Source organism: Saimiri boliviensis, chromosome 11 (assembly GCF_048565385.1).
Source record: "Saimiri boliviensis isolate mSaiBol1 chromosome 11, mSaiBol1.pri, whole genome shotgun sequence".
NCBI classification, from domain to species: domain Eukaryota; kingdom Metazoa; phylum Chordata; class Mammalia; order Primates; family Cebidae; genus Saimiri; species Saimiri boliviensis.
In genome coordinates this window covers 27211298-27226607 of record NC_133459.1, presented here as the reverse complement: position 1 = coordinate 27226607, position 15310 = coordinate 27211298, and the positions used below count along the sequence as shown (strand labels likewise).

Sequence of the window (15310 nt, the reverse complement as noted above, 5' to 3'; positions counted from 1 at the left end):
GTAATCCCAGCTACTCAGGAGGCTGAGGCAGGAGAATTGCCTGAACCCAAGAGGCGGAGGTTGCGGTGAGCCGAGATCGTGCCATTGCACTCCAGCCTGGGTTAACAAGAGCGAAACTCCATCTCAAAAAAAAAAAAAAAAAAAAAAAAAAGTTAGCTGGGAGTGGTGGTACATGCCTGTAATACCAGCTACTCAGGAGGCTGAGGCAGGAGAATCACTTCAACTCAGGAAGCAGAGGTTGCAGTGAGCCGACACTGCGCCATTGCACTCCAGCCTGGGCAACAAACAAGACTGTAAAACTCCGTCTCAAAAAAAAAAAAGGGGGGCCGGGCGCGGTGGCTCAAGCCTATAATCCCAGCACTTTGGGAGGCTGAGGCGGGTGGATCACAAGGTCAAGAGATCGAGACCATCCTGAACAACATGGTGAAACCCCGTCTCTACTAAAATACAAAAAAATTAGCTGGGCATGGTGGCACGTGCCTGTAATCCCAGCTACTCAGGAGGCTGAGGCAGGAGAATTGCCTGAACCCAGGAGGCGGAGGTTGCGGTGAGCCGAGATTACGCCATTGCACTCCAGCCTGGGTAACAAGAGCGAAACTCCATCTCAAAAACAAAAACAAAAACAAAACAAAACAAACAAAAAAAAAAACCACTTTGGGAGGCCGAGGCGGGTGAATCACGAGGTCAAGAGATCAAGACCATTTTGGTCAACATGGTGAAACCCCGTCTCTACTAAAAATACAAAAAATTAGCTGGGCATGGTGGCGCATGCCTTTAATTCCAGCTACTCAGGAGGCTGAGGCAGGAGAATTGCCTGAACCCAGGAGGCGGAAGTTGCGGTGAGCCGAGATCGTGCCATTGCACTCCAGCCTGGATAACAAGAGCGAAACTCCGTCTCAAAAAAAAAAAAAAAAAGAAAAGAAAAACTACAGTAATACATGTAATTGTAATTGTAGTTATTGTGCAAGGTGGGTCCAGTGTCTCCTGCCTATCATGCTATTACTTTGGGAGGCTGAGGCCAAGGAGTGTGATCACTTGGTCAGGAGTTTGAAACCAGCCGGGTCAACATGGTGAAACCCCATCTCTACTAAAGATCCAAAAATCAACCAGGCATCATGACGCACACCTGTAATCCCAGCTACTCAGGAGGTGGAGACATGAGAATCGCTTGAACCCAGGAGGTGGAGGCTGCAGGGAGCCTAGATCCAGCCACTCAGTGCACTCCAGCCTGGACAACAGAGTGAGACTCTGTCTCAAAAAAAAAAGTGCCAGGTGCATGCCCTCCTTTTTATTATTACACAATTAATGATGTTTAAATAAGTACCTCAGTTGCTGAAAACAGTACAGAAGTGGCTCAGAAAGCAATTTTATTCTTTGGTGGATGGAGTCTCATTTCTTCGCCCAGGCTGGAGTGCAGTGGTGTGATCCTAACTCACTGCAATCTCTGCTTCCCAGGTTCAAACAATTCTCCTGCCTCTGCCTTCTAGGTTCAAGCAATTCTCTGGCCTCAGTAAGCATTTCCAGAGATGTACTGTATTAAAAAATCTTGGTTTGACTAGGTATGGTGGCTCATGCCTGTAATCCCAGCACTTTGGGATGCGGAGGCAGATGGATCACCTGAGGTCAGAAGTTCAAGACCAGCCTGGCCAACATAGTGAAACCCCAACTCTACCAAAAATATAAAAGAAAAATTAACCAGGCATGGTGGCAGGCACCTGTAATCCCAGCTACTCAGAAGACTGAGGCAGAATTACTTGAATTTGGGAGAACACTCCAGCTTGGGCAACAAGAATGAGACTTCCTCTCAAAAAAAAAAAAAAAAAAAAAAAATTGGGCTGGACACAGTGGCTCATGCCCGTAATCCCAACACTTTGGGAGGCCGAGGCAGGCAGATCATGAGGTCAAGAGATCAAGACTATCCTGGCCAACATGGTGAAACCCCATCTCTACTAAAAATACAGAAATTAGTTGGGTGCGGTAGCATGTGCCTGTAGTCCCAGGTACTTGGTAGGCTGAGGCAGGAGAATCGCTTGAACCCCGGACGTGGAAGTTGCAGTGAGCCGAGGTCATGCCATTGCACTCCAGCCTGAGCAAAAAGAGCGAGACTGTTACAAAAAACTTGGAGCTGAGCACGATAGCTCACGCCTGTAATCCCAGCACTTTGGGAGGCTGAGGTAGGTGGATCACCTGAGGTCAGGAGTTCAACATGAAGAAACTCCCAACATGAAGAAACCCCGTGTCTACTAAAAATACAGAAATTAGCTGGGCATCGTGGCACATGCCTGTAATCCTGGCTACTCGGGAGGCTGCTGAGGCAGAATGGTTTGAACGTGGGAGGCGGAGGTTGCCGTGAGCCGAGATCGCACAGTTACACCCCAGCCTGGGGAAGAGCAAAACTCCATCTCAAAACCAAACCAAACCAAACCAAACCTTGGTTTGGCATTAGGTTAAAACATCCACCCCACCTCTATTGCACTATGCAGCATATTTTATTTATTTTATTTTGCAATTGAGTTTTGCTCTTGTTGCCCAGGCTGGAGTGCAATGGTGTCATCTCAGCTCAATGCAACCTCCACCTCCCAGGTTCAAGTGATTCTCGTGTCTCAGCCTCCCCATTAGCCGGGATTATAGGCATGCACCACTACACCGGGCGAATTTTTTGTACTTTCAGTAGAGACAGGGTTTCACTATATTGGCCAGGCTGGTCTCGAACTCCTGACCTTGTAATCCGCCCGCCTTGGCCTTGAAGAGCTGGGATTACAGGTGTGAGCCACTGTGCCCAGCCACTATGCAGAATTTTAAAATAATCCAGTGACTTCCAAATCAGAGATACCCAAACAAGACTCAACCTTTTTCTTCCTTGACAGATTTGAAGCTTTTATAACAGCCACACTGACAGCTGGATGGCACCTCAGGGAATCCTGACATCACTTAAGCTGCAGCCTTGACACCAGGTTTATAGTTTATTCAGCTTTTCCCAGCACTGCCTGGCACATTGCATGTGCTCCCACAAAAAGCAGGGAGTGTGTAGGAAATGAGTGGCCTATTTTATAAAACTCTAAATTTATTAAAAGTGTTAAAAGGTTTCACTCTCCCCTCCAAAATATTTTACAATTTAAAAAAATCAAAAACTATGTTCTATTTTCTCACCACTGTACAAGTTATGTTTCCATCTCAGGACTAGTCTCTGCCCCTCGAGCACTCTGTCCTTCCCCCAATCCCTCCTCTTTCAATATTACTGTAAGTTTGTTTATAAATCCCTCTACCCTCTGTCCCCACCCCATGCCCTGCTCTGCCCAGCGTGGCTACTCTTTGCAATTCCAGGCCCTTGGCTGCAGGTGAAGCCTAATGGATGGGTGGGATGTACATGGGCAGTGCCCAGGGAGCAAGAGGATGCTTTGTGCTTCTGGAAGAACCACTTTTTTCTTGTCCTATGAACACCTGTTCTGAGCCAAATATTTGGCTTAGAGTTGCCCGTAGCCATGCAGCTCTGCTTTTTCTGCACGTTCTCTGGGCGTGAGTCCATGACAGATGGGTCTTATGACTGTACCATTTGTTTGCTTGTGGACTGTGAGGGACAGGAAAGGGGCACATGACTAGAATGGGGCTTGATGGAGTCCCAACTGCTCAGAGAGTAGGCAGCAAACCCCACGGGAGGAAGTTTTGGTTTTCTAGTAGGCAAAGCAGGGCCAGACAGGACTATGGAAGGTGGGGAAGAGGAGAGAAACATCCAACCATATAGCTCGGAGTGAGCCATGTTTCTTCTGAAAAACCCCCTGTCCATACCCCTACTTCATTCTGTAGGTCCCAGGAGAATTCCAAAGAGGAGGAAGAAAAAGAGGAAAATGATTCTGTTCTGCTGATGGGAAAAGGCAGGAGCTGATACAGTGCTCAGGACTGGGGAGAGGCCTGCTGTGATCTGCAGCTGTCACTGCTTCCCTGTTCTGTGAGGGAGTTCGTGCGGGCCAGAAGCCAGGCCCTCAGTGGCTTCATCAGCTCTGTTCCTTGTCCTTGACTAATAAGACTGTATGTTGGCCCCCGCTGGACACAGATAAGACCACACGGTTCTCCAGCTGTTTGCCTGTCATCTCCACAGGGCTCCAGGCATCTTCATCCTGCCCTGTGCCCAGCTGGTAGTTGGTGCCCATGCCCCAGGCGAAAACACGACCTGCAAGGGAGAAAAATGGGTACAGCTGTCTTCAGGATCCCCAGCCCGCCTTTCCGAAGCAGGAGAAACCTGGGAAATTGGAGTGGATTGTGGCCTTGGCCAATAGTACCCTGGCAAAGTCCCAGCCTCTGGGAGTTCAGGAAGTTGGGAGAACCCAAGGAGATGATGGATAAAAAAGAACTCTATAAACCAGACACCACAGTCCGTACACATTGCCAAAACCTCCCTTCTCCTAGGCTTGGCATTCGACGTTCTACCCCACCCTGTGTTCCCAGGACCAGCCACCTTTGAAACTGCCCTGATGTTCCTCTGCCTGGAATGGCATTCTTTGCTTTTCACAAAGCATGGAAACTTCAAGGTACAGTGTAAGCTCCACTTCCGCAGGATGTCTTTCCAGATAATCTCAGGTCAAGCACCTTTGCCAGCTCCAGACTTCTACAGGACCTCCACGGCTGTCCCCTTACCCACTCAGGCTTTGCTGGTCACTTGTTCACACCCTCCTCTGCTATGCCTGCTACAACTCTAATACTAAGCCTTTTTCCCCCTGATTTAGATTCTAAATACAAGTCTCTGGGAAGCGGGCACATACAAGATGGTATACGAAGGGATTACCCTGATGGAGAGAACGGCTGGGTTAGGAGTCTGGAGATGTGGGTTCTAGTCCCATTACCTTCTTGGGCCTCAGTGGTATCTCATACTTTGCTATTTCTCTCCTCTGCATAAGTCACCTTTACTAAAATAATTTGTTTACTCATTTCATATTCATCAACGCCACAGCTTCTGAGAAGCAGGAACAAAGTGCCATCACAAACACTGCTCTCTGCATCTTGGCTCCGCCTGAGAGTGAACATATAGCCTACTGGGGAATTGTGTAAGAACCATGACCCCCAGGTCCCAACTAGACAGAGTACAGTCAGCCTCACTCACCATCCTTGGTCACAGCATACCCTACAGAGGCCCCACAAGCCACTGAGGAGACAGCAGGCAGCCTGGAGATGAGGGTGGGTATGCTCTTCTCCTCAGCACCCTCCCCGAGGCCCAGCCGCCCATATTCAGCCCGGCCCAGGCTGTACGCTTTTCCTGTGGGAGGAGGAAGGGAGATGAGCAATAGCAGAGGTCGTGCTCCAGGAAAAACGGGTGGTAGGCTAGGTGAGTCCCCACGTCCATGGGTGTGTGCCCCTGCTCCCAGGATCAGAAGCTCTTCCCATTTCTGGAGAAGGCCTAGGCCACTATTGAACTCATACTTGGAAGAGCACCAGGACTCTAGGAGGATGACAGTGACTCTCATGGACCCACATGTGGCACACCCATGGAAAAGACTCAGGCTCCAAGGACCACGGTCTCAGAAATCTGGCTAGGCCTAGGCCAGTGTACATTCACTGCACCCCAAACTAGAGAAGGATCTCAGGGCCCTACCTTCTGAATCCACGCAGACCGTATGGTGCTGGCCACCAGAGAAACCCACCCAGGACTTGGTGGAATTCTTGAAGGATGTTAGGTTCTGGGGTATGAAGCAAGATTCTGTGCCCGGAGTTCCTGGGGGGAAAGTCAGAGGCATCAGGGGTGAAGGTGTTTTAAGAGCTGCCCTTCTCAACCCCTCCCAGTGACTCTGTCTCCCATCAGGATATGGACATTCCCACTTTACAAATGACAAAACTGTGGCTTGGCTTGGAGGGGTTAGATGACCCTGCAAAGGATGCACAACGAGTAAGTGGTAGAGCCAGGGCAGGAATGCGGGCCACTGGGTCATGCCTGGTGCTGGGCTTACCAAGCTGATGGTAGTTGGAGAGGCCAAAGCCGTACACGTGGCCCTCGCGAGAGATGGCAAAGGTGAAATAGGCGCCACAGAAGGCATCCTGGAATCTCACGTGGCCCCGGCTTCCCCTAGATTTCAGCATCACACACTTGGGGACGAGGAGTCGTTCTGTAGGCAGAGAGAAAGCCGTAGTCAGTGACAGACAGACATACGTGGTTTCTCTTCTCTCTACCCCGAGTTTAATTCTCCTCCATTATAAAAGCCCTTGGGAGGCTAGGTAGAGACTCTTATCCCTATTTTATAGAAAAGGAAACTGAGATCAAGAGAATACAAGTGCCTTGCTTGGAATCCCAGTCATTAGAGGTATTATTTACATGGAACTTACCATGTGCCTGATATTCTTCTCATTAACTCATTTAATTTTACAGCAACCTAATGAAGTAGGTTTACAGCTGGGTAGGCTTAGAAATGAAGAAACTATGTTCAGGGTCCCATAGCCATTAGGTGGCAAAACTACCAGAGCAGTCTGTCTCCAAAGTCTGAGGTTCTTAACATTGCAAGTCACTCTGATGCAAGCCTGACCATAGAGAATCCTTCCTGCCTTTGGCCTTCACTGTGGGAGTGGCTTGCCAATTTGCCTGGCTGGAGGTACCACGGCCACTTACCAAGGCCTTGCCGGCCACCACGGTTGGCAAATAACTCAGGCACACGGCCTAGCTGGCCTTGTTCCCCACAGCCCAAGGTGTAGAGATCACCATCAGCTGTCAGCATCACCAAGTGGTCGTTTCCTGAGGATGAGAAGGTAAGGGATGCAGGCCACATCTGTAAGGCCGAAGGCTGGGCCAGCCCCAGAACCAAGGTTTTCCAAATCCTGCCCCAAGCAAGTACCCCTAGACCCACCTGAGGCCACCTTCACCACAGGCACATCCAGCTGGACCTGTATGGGCACCATGCTCTTCTTCATGGGTTCCAACAGTCCGATCACACCGTTATTGTCCTGGAAGGGAGGGACAGGGCACTTATCAGCCAGTCCTGTCTGCCCCATACCAGTGAAATCCAGAGAAGGGCAGTGGTAGCAGATGGGGATGGAGAAGTGGGCAGGAGCCGGGCCACACAGTCAAATACTTATGACTAAAATCATTTATGGTCTGTGACTTGCATTAAAATAATCAAGGAGTCAGAGAGTGGATACAAATAGAGATAAACAAGTCTGGCTACAAGTTGAAAATTATTGAAACTGTGTAGCAAGTATATGGGAATTCAATATGTTATTCTGGCCCAGGCATGCAATTACAGGCATGTAGTTCATGCCAATAATCCCAGCGTTTTGGTAGGCCCAGGTGGGCAGATCGCTTGAGCTCAAGACCAGCTTGGGCAACGTGATGAAACCCTGTCCGTACAAAACAAATAGAAAAATTAACTGGGCATGGTGGCACGAGCCTATAGTCCCAGGTACTTTCAAGGTTGAGGTAGAAGAAATCACCCAAGCCCAGGAAGTTGAGGCTGCAATGAGCTATGATGATGCCATTGCACTCCAGCCTGGGTGACGGAGCAAGACCTCGTCTCTAATTAAAAGAGAAAAGAAAAAAAATATAATTCTGATTACTTTCATCGGTTTGAAATTCTCCATAAAAAATTCAAAATATTCTAGTGGAGAGATTTGATAAAAAAAAAAAAAAAAAAATTAAAAAGACGTGATAGAAAAACACCCATTTGGTCAGGTGCAGTGGCTCATGCCTGTAATCCCAGCACTTTGGGAGGCTGAGGAGGGTAGATTGCTTGAGATCAGGAGTTCAAGACAAGGCTGGCCAACATGGTGAAACTCCACCTCTACCAAAATACAAAAATTAGCCAGGTGTGGTGGTGTGCAACTTTAGTCCCAGCTACTTGGGAGGCCGAGGCAGAGGAATCACTTGAAGCTGGAAGGCGGAGGTTGCAGTGAGATTGCACCACTGCCGTTCCAGCCTGGCAGATGGAGAGAGACTCCATTTCAAAAAAAAAAAAAAAAAAAAAGAAAGAAAAAGGGCCGGGTGCGGTGGCTCACGCCTATAATCCCAGCACTTTGGGAGGCCGAGATGGGTGGATCACGAGGTCAGGAGATCGAGACCATCCTGGTCAATATGGTGAAACCCCGTCTCTACTAAAAATAAAAAAAAATTAGCAGGGCATGGTGGCACATTCCTGTAGTCCCAGCTACTCGGGAGGCTGAGGCAGGAGAATTGCCTGAACCCAGGAGACGGAGGTTGTGGTGAGCCGAGATCGTGCCATTGCACTCCAGCCTGGGTAACAAGAGCGAAACTCTGTCTCAAAAAAAAAAAAAAGCCGGGCGCGGTGGCTCAAGCCTGTAATCCCAGCACTTTGGGAGGCCGAGGCGGGTGGATCACGAGGTCGAGAGATCGAGACCATCCTGGTCAACATGGTGAAACCCCGTCTCTACTAAAGATACAAAAAACTAGCTGGGCATGGTGGCGCGTGCCTGTAATCCCAGCTACTCAGGAGGCTGAGGCAGGAGAATTGCCTGAGCCCACGAGGCGGAGGTTGCAGTGAGCCGAGATCGCGCCATTGCACTCCAGCCTGGGCAACAAGAGCGAAACTCCGTCTCAAAAAAAAAAAAAAAAAAAAAAAAAAAAAAAAAAAAAAAAGAAAGAAAGAAAAAAGAAAACACTCATCAGATTCCTTTATTTCTGACTTTTCAAAAAAATTAAATATCAAAGTACTAAAACTTTTTTTTTTTTTTTTTTTTTTTAAGATGAGGTTTCACCATGTTGGTCAGGCTGGTCTTGAACTCCCGATCTCAGGTGATCCGCCTGCCTTGGCCTCCAAAATGGTTGGATTACAGGCGTGAGCCACCACACCCAGCCATAAAACAATTTTAATACAAAATCTGGGCCAGGCACGCTGGCTCATGCCTGTAATCCCAGCAATTTAGGAGGCCAAGGCGGGAGGATCACCTCAGATGAGGAGTTCAAGACCAGCCTGACCAACAAGGAGAAATCCTGTCTCTACTAAAAATACGAAAGTAGCAGGGTGTGATGGTACATGCCTGTAACTCCAGCTACTTGGGAGACTGAGGCAGGAGAATCACTTGAACCCAGGAGGTGGAGTTTGTGGTGAGCTCAGATCGTACCATTGCACTCCAGCCTGGGCAACAAGACTAAAACTTCATCTTAAAAAAACAAAACAAAGGCCAGGCGCGGTGGCTCAAGCCTGTAATCCCAGCACTTTGGGAGGCCGAGGCGGGTGGATCACGAGGTCAAGAGATCGAGACCATCCTGGTCAACATGGTGAAACCCCGTCTCTACTAAAAATACAAAACATTAGCTGGGCATGGTGGCGCGTGCCTGTAGTCCCAGCTACTCAGGAGGCTGAGGCAGGAGAATTGCCTGAACCCAGGAGGTGGAGGTTGTGGTGAGCCGAGATCGTGCCATTGCACTCCAGCCTGGGTAACAAGAGCAAAACTCCGTCTCAAAAACAAAACAAAACAAAACAAACAAACGAAAAAAAAACAGGCCAGGCGCAGTGGCTCACGCCTATAATCCCAGCACTTTGGGAGGCTGAGGATGGATCATGAGGTCAAGAGATTGAGACCATCCTGGCCAACATGATGAAACCCCGTCTCTACTAAAAATACAAAAATTAGCTGGGCATGGTGGCGTGAGCCTGTAATCCCAGCTACTCAGGAGGCTGAGACAGGAGAATTGCTTGAACTTGGGAGGCGGAGGTTGCAGTGAGCCAAGATCGAACCACTGCACTCCAGCCTGGTGCCTGGCGACAGGGCAAGATTCTGTCTCAAAAACCAAAATTAAACAAACAAACAGAATCTGTTTTTTAAACGACATTCCTCTCTGCCTTGGAAACTCTGAGATGTGACAGTCCCTGCCTCCACACCTCCTTGCCCCATCCAAGCCTTTGGGAAGTACAGAAGAGGCAGTGCTGGCAAGGTGATGGGGAGACAGAAGGCAGGGAGATGGGCGAAGACAGTAGGCTTCCTGGATCAGCCTCAACCCAGGGGCATCCTTGACCTACTCTCTTCCCAGGACATACACTTGATGACATCAGATTCAAGGAAGCAGCCAACAGTGTGGACAGGCCCACGTGAAGAAGCTATCATACTGGGTCTGGACCTCAGCTCTACGTGTGGGCTTTCATTTCCCCACCGGTAAGTACCATGGGAGTATGGGAATGGTTTATCTTTGGGACCCCACAAATTGATTCTGCCTTTCAGGCCCCATACAGACTTCCAGACTCAGCCTTACCCGGAAGGAGCCCCAGAGGAAGACACGGCCATCATCGGTGAGGGCTGCTGTGTGACTGTCTCCTGCTGACACCTGTACCACCTTCTCTTGCAGCTCCACTTTCCCAGGGACCGTCTCTGAGCCCTCCACTGATGTGTCCCTTCCCAGGGCACCCTCATCATTGCAGCCGAAGGAGTAGACCTGTGCCCAGGATGGCCTCATTAATAAAAAGTCTGGCCTCGAAGTCTATTCTCACGTAGGCCACTCCCCGCTTGACTAGCCAGCTCCATTTCCACAGTGAACACGTGTGGTTCAAAAGCCCTGCCCCAAGCCACCCAACCCCAGGCCTTGTCCAATGCTGTGCCAGCTCCCAACACCTACCTGGCCACTTTTGCTTAGACACACGGTATGCATGCCCCCAGCCTCAGCCTGCACAACATCCTCTGGAATGGATACCAGGGCCGGTTTCTTCCTCTCCATCACATTCTCACCCAGCCCCAGCTGGCCCACATCGCCCTGGCCCAGTGTCAGCACCAAGCCGGGTTCTGTGCTGTGGGACCTGTGTGAGACTGAAGGGTGAAGAAGATAGCCCCTGAGTGCGTAAGATGATGACAGCGAGGAGAGGTCACAGGCTCTGGGATCACACGAACCTGGGTGGAAGCCCCTGCTCTGCCACAGACCATTAGTGTGAACTTTCTGAGCCTACGTTTTTGTCATCTGTGAAATGGGGACAACAAAAGTACCTCTCTCACAGGGTTTTTGTGAATATTAAAAACTCAGCATGTTATTCATATAAAAGGAGAGAAATGGAAACAAGGAGACACTGGATACTGTGAAATGAATCTTGGTGAAGACGGAAAGAGGGGCCAGATGTGGTGGCTCACACCTGTAATCCCAGCACTTTGGGAGGCTGAGGCGGGCAGATTCCTTGAAGCCAGGAGTTCAAGACCAGCCTGGCCAACATGGTGAAATCCTGTCTCTACTAAAAATACAAAAATTAGGTATAGTGGTGCACACCCGTAGTCCCAGTTACTCAAGAGTCTGAGGCAGAAGAATCGCTTGGACCGAGGAGGTGCAGGTTGCCGTGAGCTGAGATCATGCCACTGCACTCCAGCCTAGGAGACAGAGTGAGATGCCATCTCAGAAAAAAAAAAAAAAAAGTGAGAGAGGGGAAGAAAACTGTGAGGACACAAGACCTCACAACAGCATTCAGCTTTCCTAATTAGCTCTAAGTTATTGGTCTGGAGCCATGGTGTTAAAAGTCAGGACTCAGATAATAATGTCTACTCTTTGCTGACTGCTTACTCTAGTTCTGAATTATTTTGTAGTCCCCCAAAATCAAGGTCCATTATTTAGGATCCTATTTTATAGAAAAAGGAACAAAGCCATTGAGAAGTTCAGTAACTGTCCCAGAATCAAAAAGCTAATTATTACGGGCTGGCATGGTGGCTCACGCCTGTAATCCCAGAACTCTGAGAGGCCAAGGTGGGCAGATCACAAGGTCAAGAGTTCGAGATCAGCCTGGCCAACACAGTGAAACCCCATCACTATTAAAAATACAAAAATTAGCTGGACACGGTGATGTGTGCCTGTAATCCCAGCTACTCCAAAGGCTGAGGCAGGAGAATCCAGGAGGTGGAGGTTGCAGTGAGCCGAGATTGCGCCACTGCACTCCAGCCTGGGTGACAGAGAGAGACTCCTTCTCAAAAGAAAAGCTAATTACTATAATGGCAGAGTCTGCACCGAAAGCAACAGAGACTACGTGGGTCGGAGCACAGTCCCCCATCTCCACCCTAGCTCTCCTCCATGCCCAGGGCGTCCACCAGTGAATAAGTTCAGCTCCTGGGCAAATCCACTGCGGAAACGGAGCCCTCCCTCTGCCAAGCAGCAGAGAGGCAGGAGGGGCAGGAGGAAGAGTGGACAGCGGCATTTGAGGGAGGTACGCGCCAACTAGTGGGGGACCCGGGACCCTCTGTGGGCCAATGGCTGCCGCCTGCAGCCCCGGGCAGCCAATGGTGCCCAGCCCCTTCCCCGGGGGTGTGGCCACAGCTGCCTGGCCCTCGGCGGCACCACAGAGGGCTAGCTGGGTGCAGAGCCACCTGGTTGGGTTTTCTGGTCAGGAGGGCTCGGCCCACTGGCACCTTGGCTGGAGTGGGCGCCGGGAGCGCAGCGGGAGGCTGCAAAAGATGCCGCGGCTTTCGCGCCTGCAAAAGACAGACACTGTCTGAGCGTGATTCCACACTCCCCCTCCCAGAGTGGTGGTGGCTTTTCTCTCCTCCCTGTCCCCCTCTGGGGTCCCAGGACAGAGGAAACCACAGCCACCTCCCTCAAATGCTGCCAGGCCATTATCTCATCTCATCCTTACACAGCCCAGAGAGGCTGGCACTGCTCTGGACGCCTCCATTTTATGAAGTGGATAATTCAAACTGCAAAGTTAAGTGACTTGCCCATGGTTACACAGCTAGAAAGTTGGCAGAGCCAGGACTTGAACCCCATGTCGGAAAGTCAGTGGTCTTAATCATCATAATGTATCACTGCCTGGAGTGAAGCCCTACAGTCTAGTTTTTTTTGCCAGTACTGCCTGAGTACCTTGAGGGGAGTTTCTGCCCACTTTGTGATGCCCAGAGGGTGGGATTCAATTTGCTCTAAGAAATCTTCTAGCTGGGTGGGGTCTCTGCACATCCATACCCTTCAGCTTCAAGTGTCAGGAAGGAAGGAGCCCAGTCCCGGGTTCTTATGGTTTCAAGGGGCCATCTGTACCCACAAAGAGGCCAAGGCCAACTTACCCTTCACCTTCTTGTTTTTGGGGATGGCATCCTCTGGGGGTGACCTTCTTTTAGCTATGCGCTTGGGTGGCATCTTCCTATCCTGAAAAAGTCAGTCAAATACTACACATCAGAAATGGCAAACATTTTCCTGTGCCAATTAGATATTTATCAAAAACCCTAGAAACATGTAAAAGGAATTGCCCAACAATTCCACTTCTCAAAATGTATCCCAAGAACAGAATAATAGATGCACCCAGAGACTGTTACACAAATATTCTCTACTATATTTTTCATAACATTGTAAAAACAAAAACAGGACAATCCAGGTGTTCGATAGTAGTGAACTAGTTAAATATGTGGTATATTCATGATAGAACAGTATGAAGCCATCAAAAGTGATGTTTTCATAGATGAATCTATTGAATTGGGGAACAGTATGAAGCCATCAAAAGTGATGTTTTCATAGATGAATCTATTGAATTGGAAGATGTTCCCCATTGCCAAGTGAAACAAACAGATTGAAAGACAGCCAGCTGGTTCTCAGGTAAAGAAAAGAAAAAAAAAAAGAAGTGATATGATTACAGGTGTGAGCCACTGCATCTGGCCAATTACATGTATTTAAAAAACTTTTAAGTGTGTTGTAAAAAATTAAAACATTGGGCTGGGCATGGTGGCTCACACCTGTAATCCCAGCACTTTGGGAGGCTGAGGCGAGTGGACTACTTGAGGTTGGAATTTGAAACAATTCTTTTTTTTTTTTTTGAGACGGAGTTTCGCTCTTGTTACCCAGGCTGGAGTGCAATGGTGCGATCTCGGCTCACCGCAACCTCCGCCTCCTGGGTTCAGGCAATTCTCCTGCCTCAGCCTCCTGAGTAGCTGGGATTATAGGCACGCACCACCATGCCCAGCTAATTTTTTGTATTTTTAGTAGAGACGGGGTTTCACCATGTTGACCATGGTTGGTCTCGATCTCTCGACCTCGTGATCCACCCGCCTCGGCCTCCCAAAGTGCTGGGATTACAGGCTTGAGCCACCGCGCCCGGCCTGAGGTTGGAATTTGAGATCAGTCTGACCAACATGGAGAAACCCAATCTCTACTAAAAATCCAAAATTAGCCAGGCATGGTAGTACATGCCTGTAATCCCAGCTACTCAGGAGGCAGGAGAATCACTTGAATCTGGGAGGCAGAGGTTGCAGTGAGCCAAGATCGCGCCATTGCACTCCAACCTAGGCAACCAGCAAAACTCTGTCTCAAAAAAAAAAAAAAAAATTAAAACATTGAAGAACAACATTAAGTGAACTACCCATCATAACTCCATTCAACCCCATGAAAGCACCAGTAACTTTGGTAATATGTTACTGTTACAATCAGAGGCAGAGAAAAACTATTTACTTTTCTTATTTAACTGATTGATTTTTAGAGATAATGTGCCCCCACACCTGTAATCCTAGCACTTTGGGAGGTTGAGGCAGGAGGATCACTTGAGCCCAGGAGTTTAAGACCAGCCTGGGCAACATGGCAAAACTCATCTCTATCCAAAATATTAAAAAATTAGCCAGGCATGGTGGTGCATACCTACAGTCCCAGCTACTCAGGAGGCTGAGGTGGGAGGATGGCTTGAGCCTGGAAGGTTGAGGCTGCAGTGACCTGAGGTTGTGCCACTGCATTTCAGCCTGGGCGACAGAGTGAGACCCTGTCTCAAAAAAATAAAACACATGCACTGAAAATGGCAGCTGCTGTGGGAAGGTTGCTCTGAATGTCAGTTGTCTGACATATGATTGCCAGTCCTTGGGGCATTTCTGCAACTGCAGCCCTCAGGCCTGCTGCTTCTGGAAGAACGAGCTTGACAAATATATTGCGGTCTGGTTCTGGTCAAGCAAAATTCTCTAGCACCAGTTCCTCATACCATGCACCTGCTATCACTCACCATGCACCCTATTTTAAGGGTACAACCATTGTTAATGGAGAGTTCAAAGACCTAAGGCTTGATGACTTTAAGGAGACAAACTTGGTGCTTTTCTTCTATCCTATGGATTTTTTTTTTTTTTTTTTTTGAGACAGAGTGTTGCTCTGTTGCCCAGGCTGGAGTCAAGTGGCACAATCTCAGCTCACTCATCGCTAAGGAATTTCACGATGTGAACTGTGAAGTTGTAGCCTCAGTGGATTCTCACTTTAGCCAGAGTGCCTGGATAAATACACCAAGAAAGAATGGCGGGCCAGGAGCGGTGGCTCACACCTGTAATCCCAGCACTTTGGAAGGCTGAGGTGGGCAGATCATGAGGTCAAGAGATTGAGACCATCCTGGCCAACATGGTGAAACCCTGTCTCTACTAAAAATACAAAAATAGCTGGGCGTGGTGGCATGCACCTGTAGTCCCAGGT

At 49.0% G+C, this 15310-nt stretch overlaps 1 protein-coding gene across 6 annotated transcripts in view; it reads right to left on the bottom strand.

Annotated features, from left to right (window-relative positions):
• Positions 1-2931: 2931 nt before the first annotated feature.
• Positions 2932-15310, bottom strand: part of RCC1 (regulator of chromosome condensation 1) — a 32875-nt gene continuing 20496 nt past the window's right edge. For 5 of the 6 annotated variants that reach the window (XM_074380375.1, XM_074380378.1, XM_074380377.1 and 2 more), the window contains 10 exons: positions 12946-13027; positions 12301-12363; positions 10541-10728; positions 10181-10360; positions 6825-6921; positions 6590-6712; positions 5937-6092; positions 5585-5704; positions 5096-5248; positions 2932-4168 (listed from right to left, as the gene is read on the bottom strand). In XM_074380375.1, the coding sequence (XP_074236476.1) occupies positions 3993-4168; positions 5096-5248; positions 5585-5704; positions 5937-6092; positions 6590-6712; positions 6825-6921; positions 10181-10360; positions 10541-10728; positions 12301-12363; positions 12946-13018 (1329 nt within the window). In that variant the 5' untranslated portion in view covers positions 13019-13027 and the 3' untranslated portion in view covers positions 2932-3992. The remainder of the gene's footprint in view (positions 4169-5095; positions 5249-5584; positions 5705-5936; positions 6093-6589; positions 6713-6824; positions 6922-10180; positions 10361-10540; positions 10729-12300; positions 12364-12945; positions 13028-15310) is intronic. The other variant, XM_074380380.1, reaches the window with a different exon arrangement.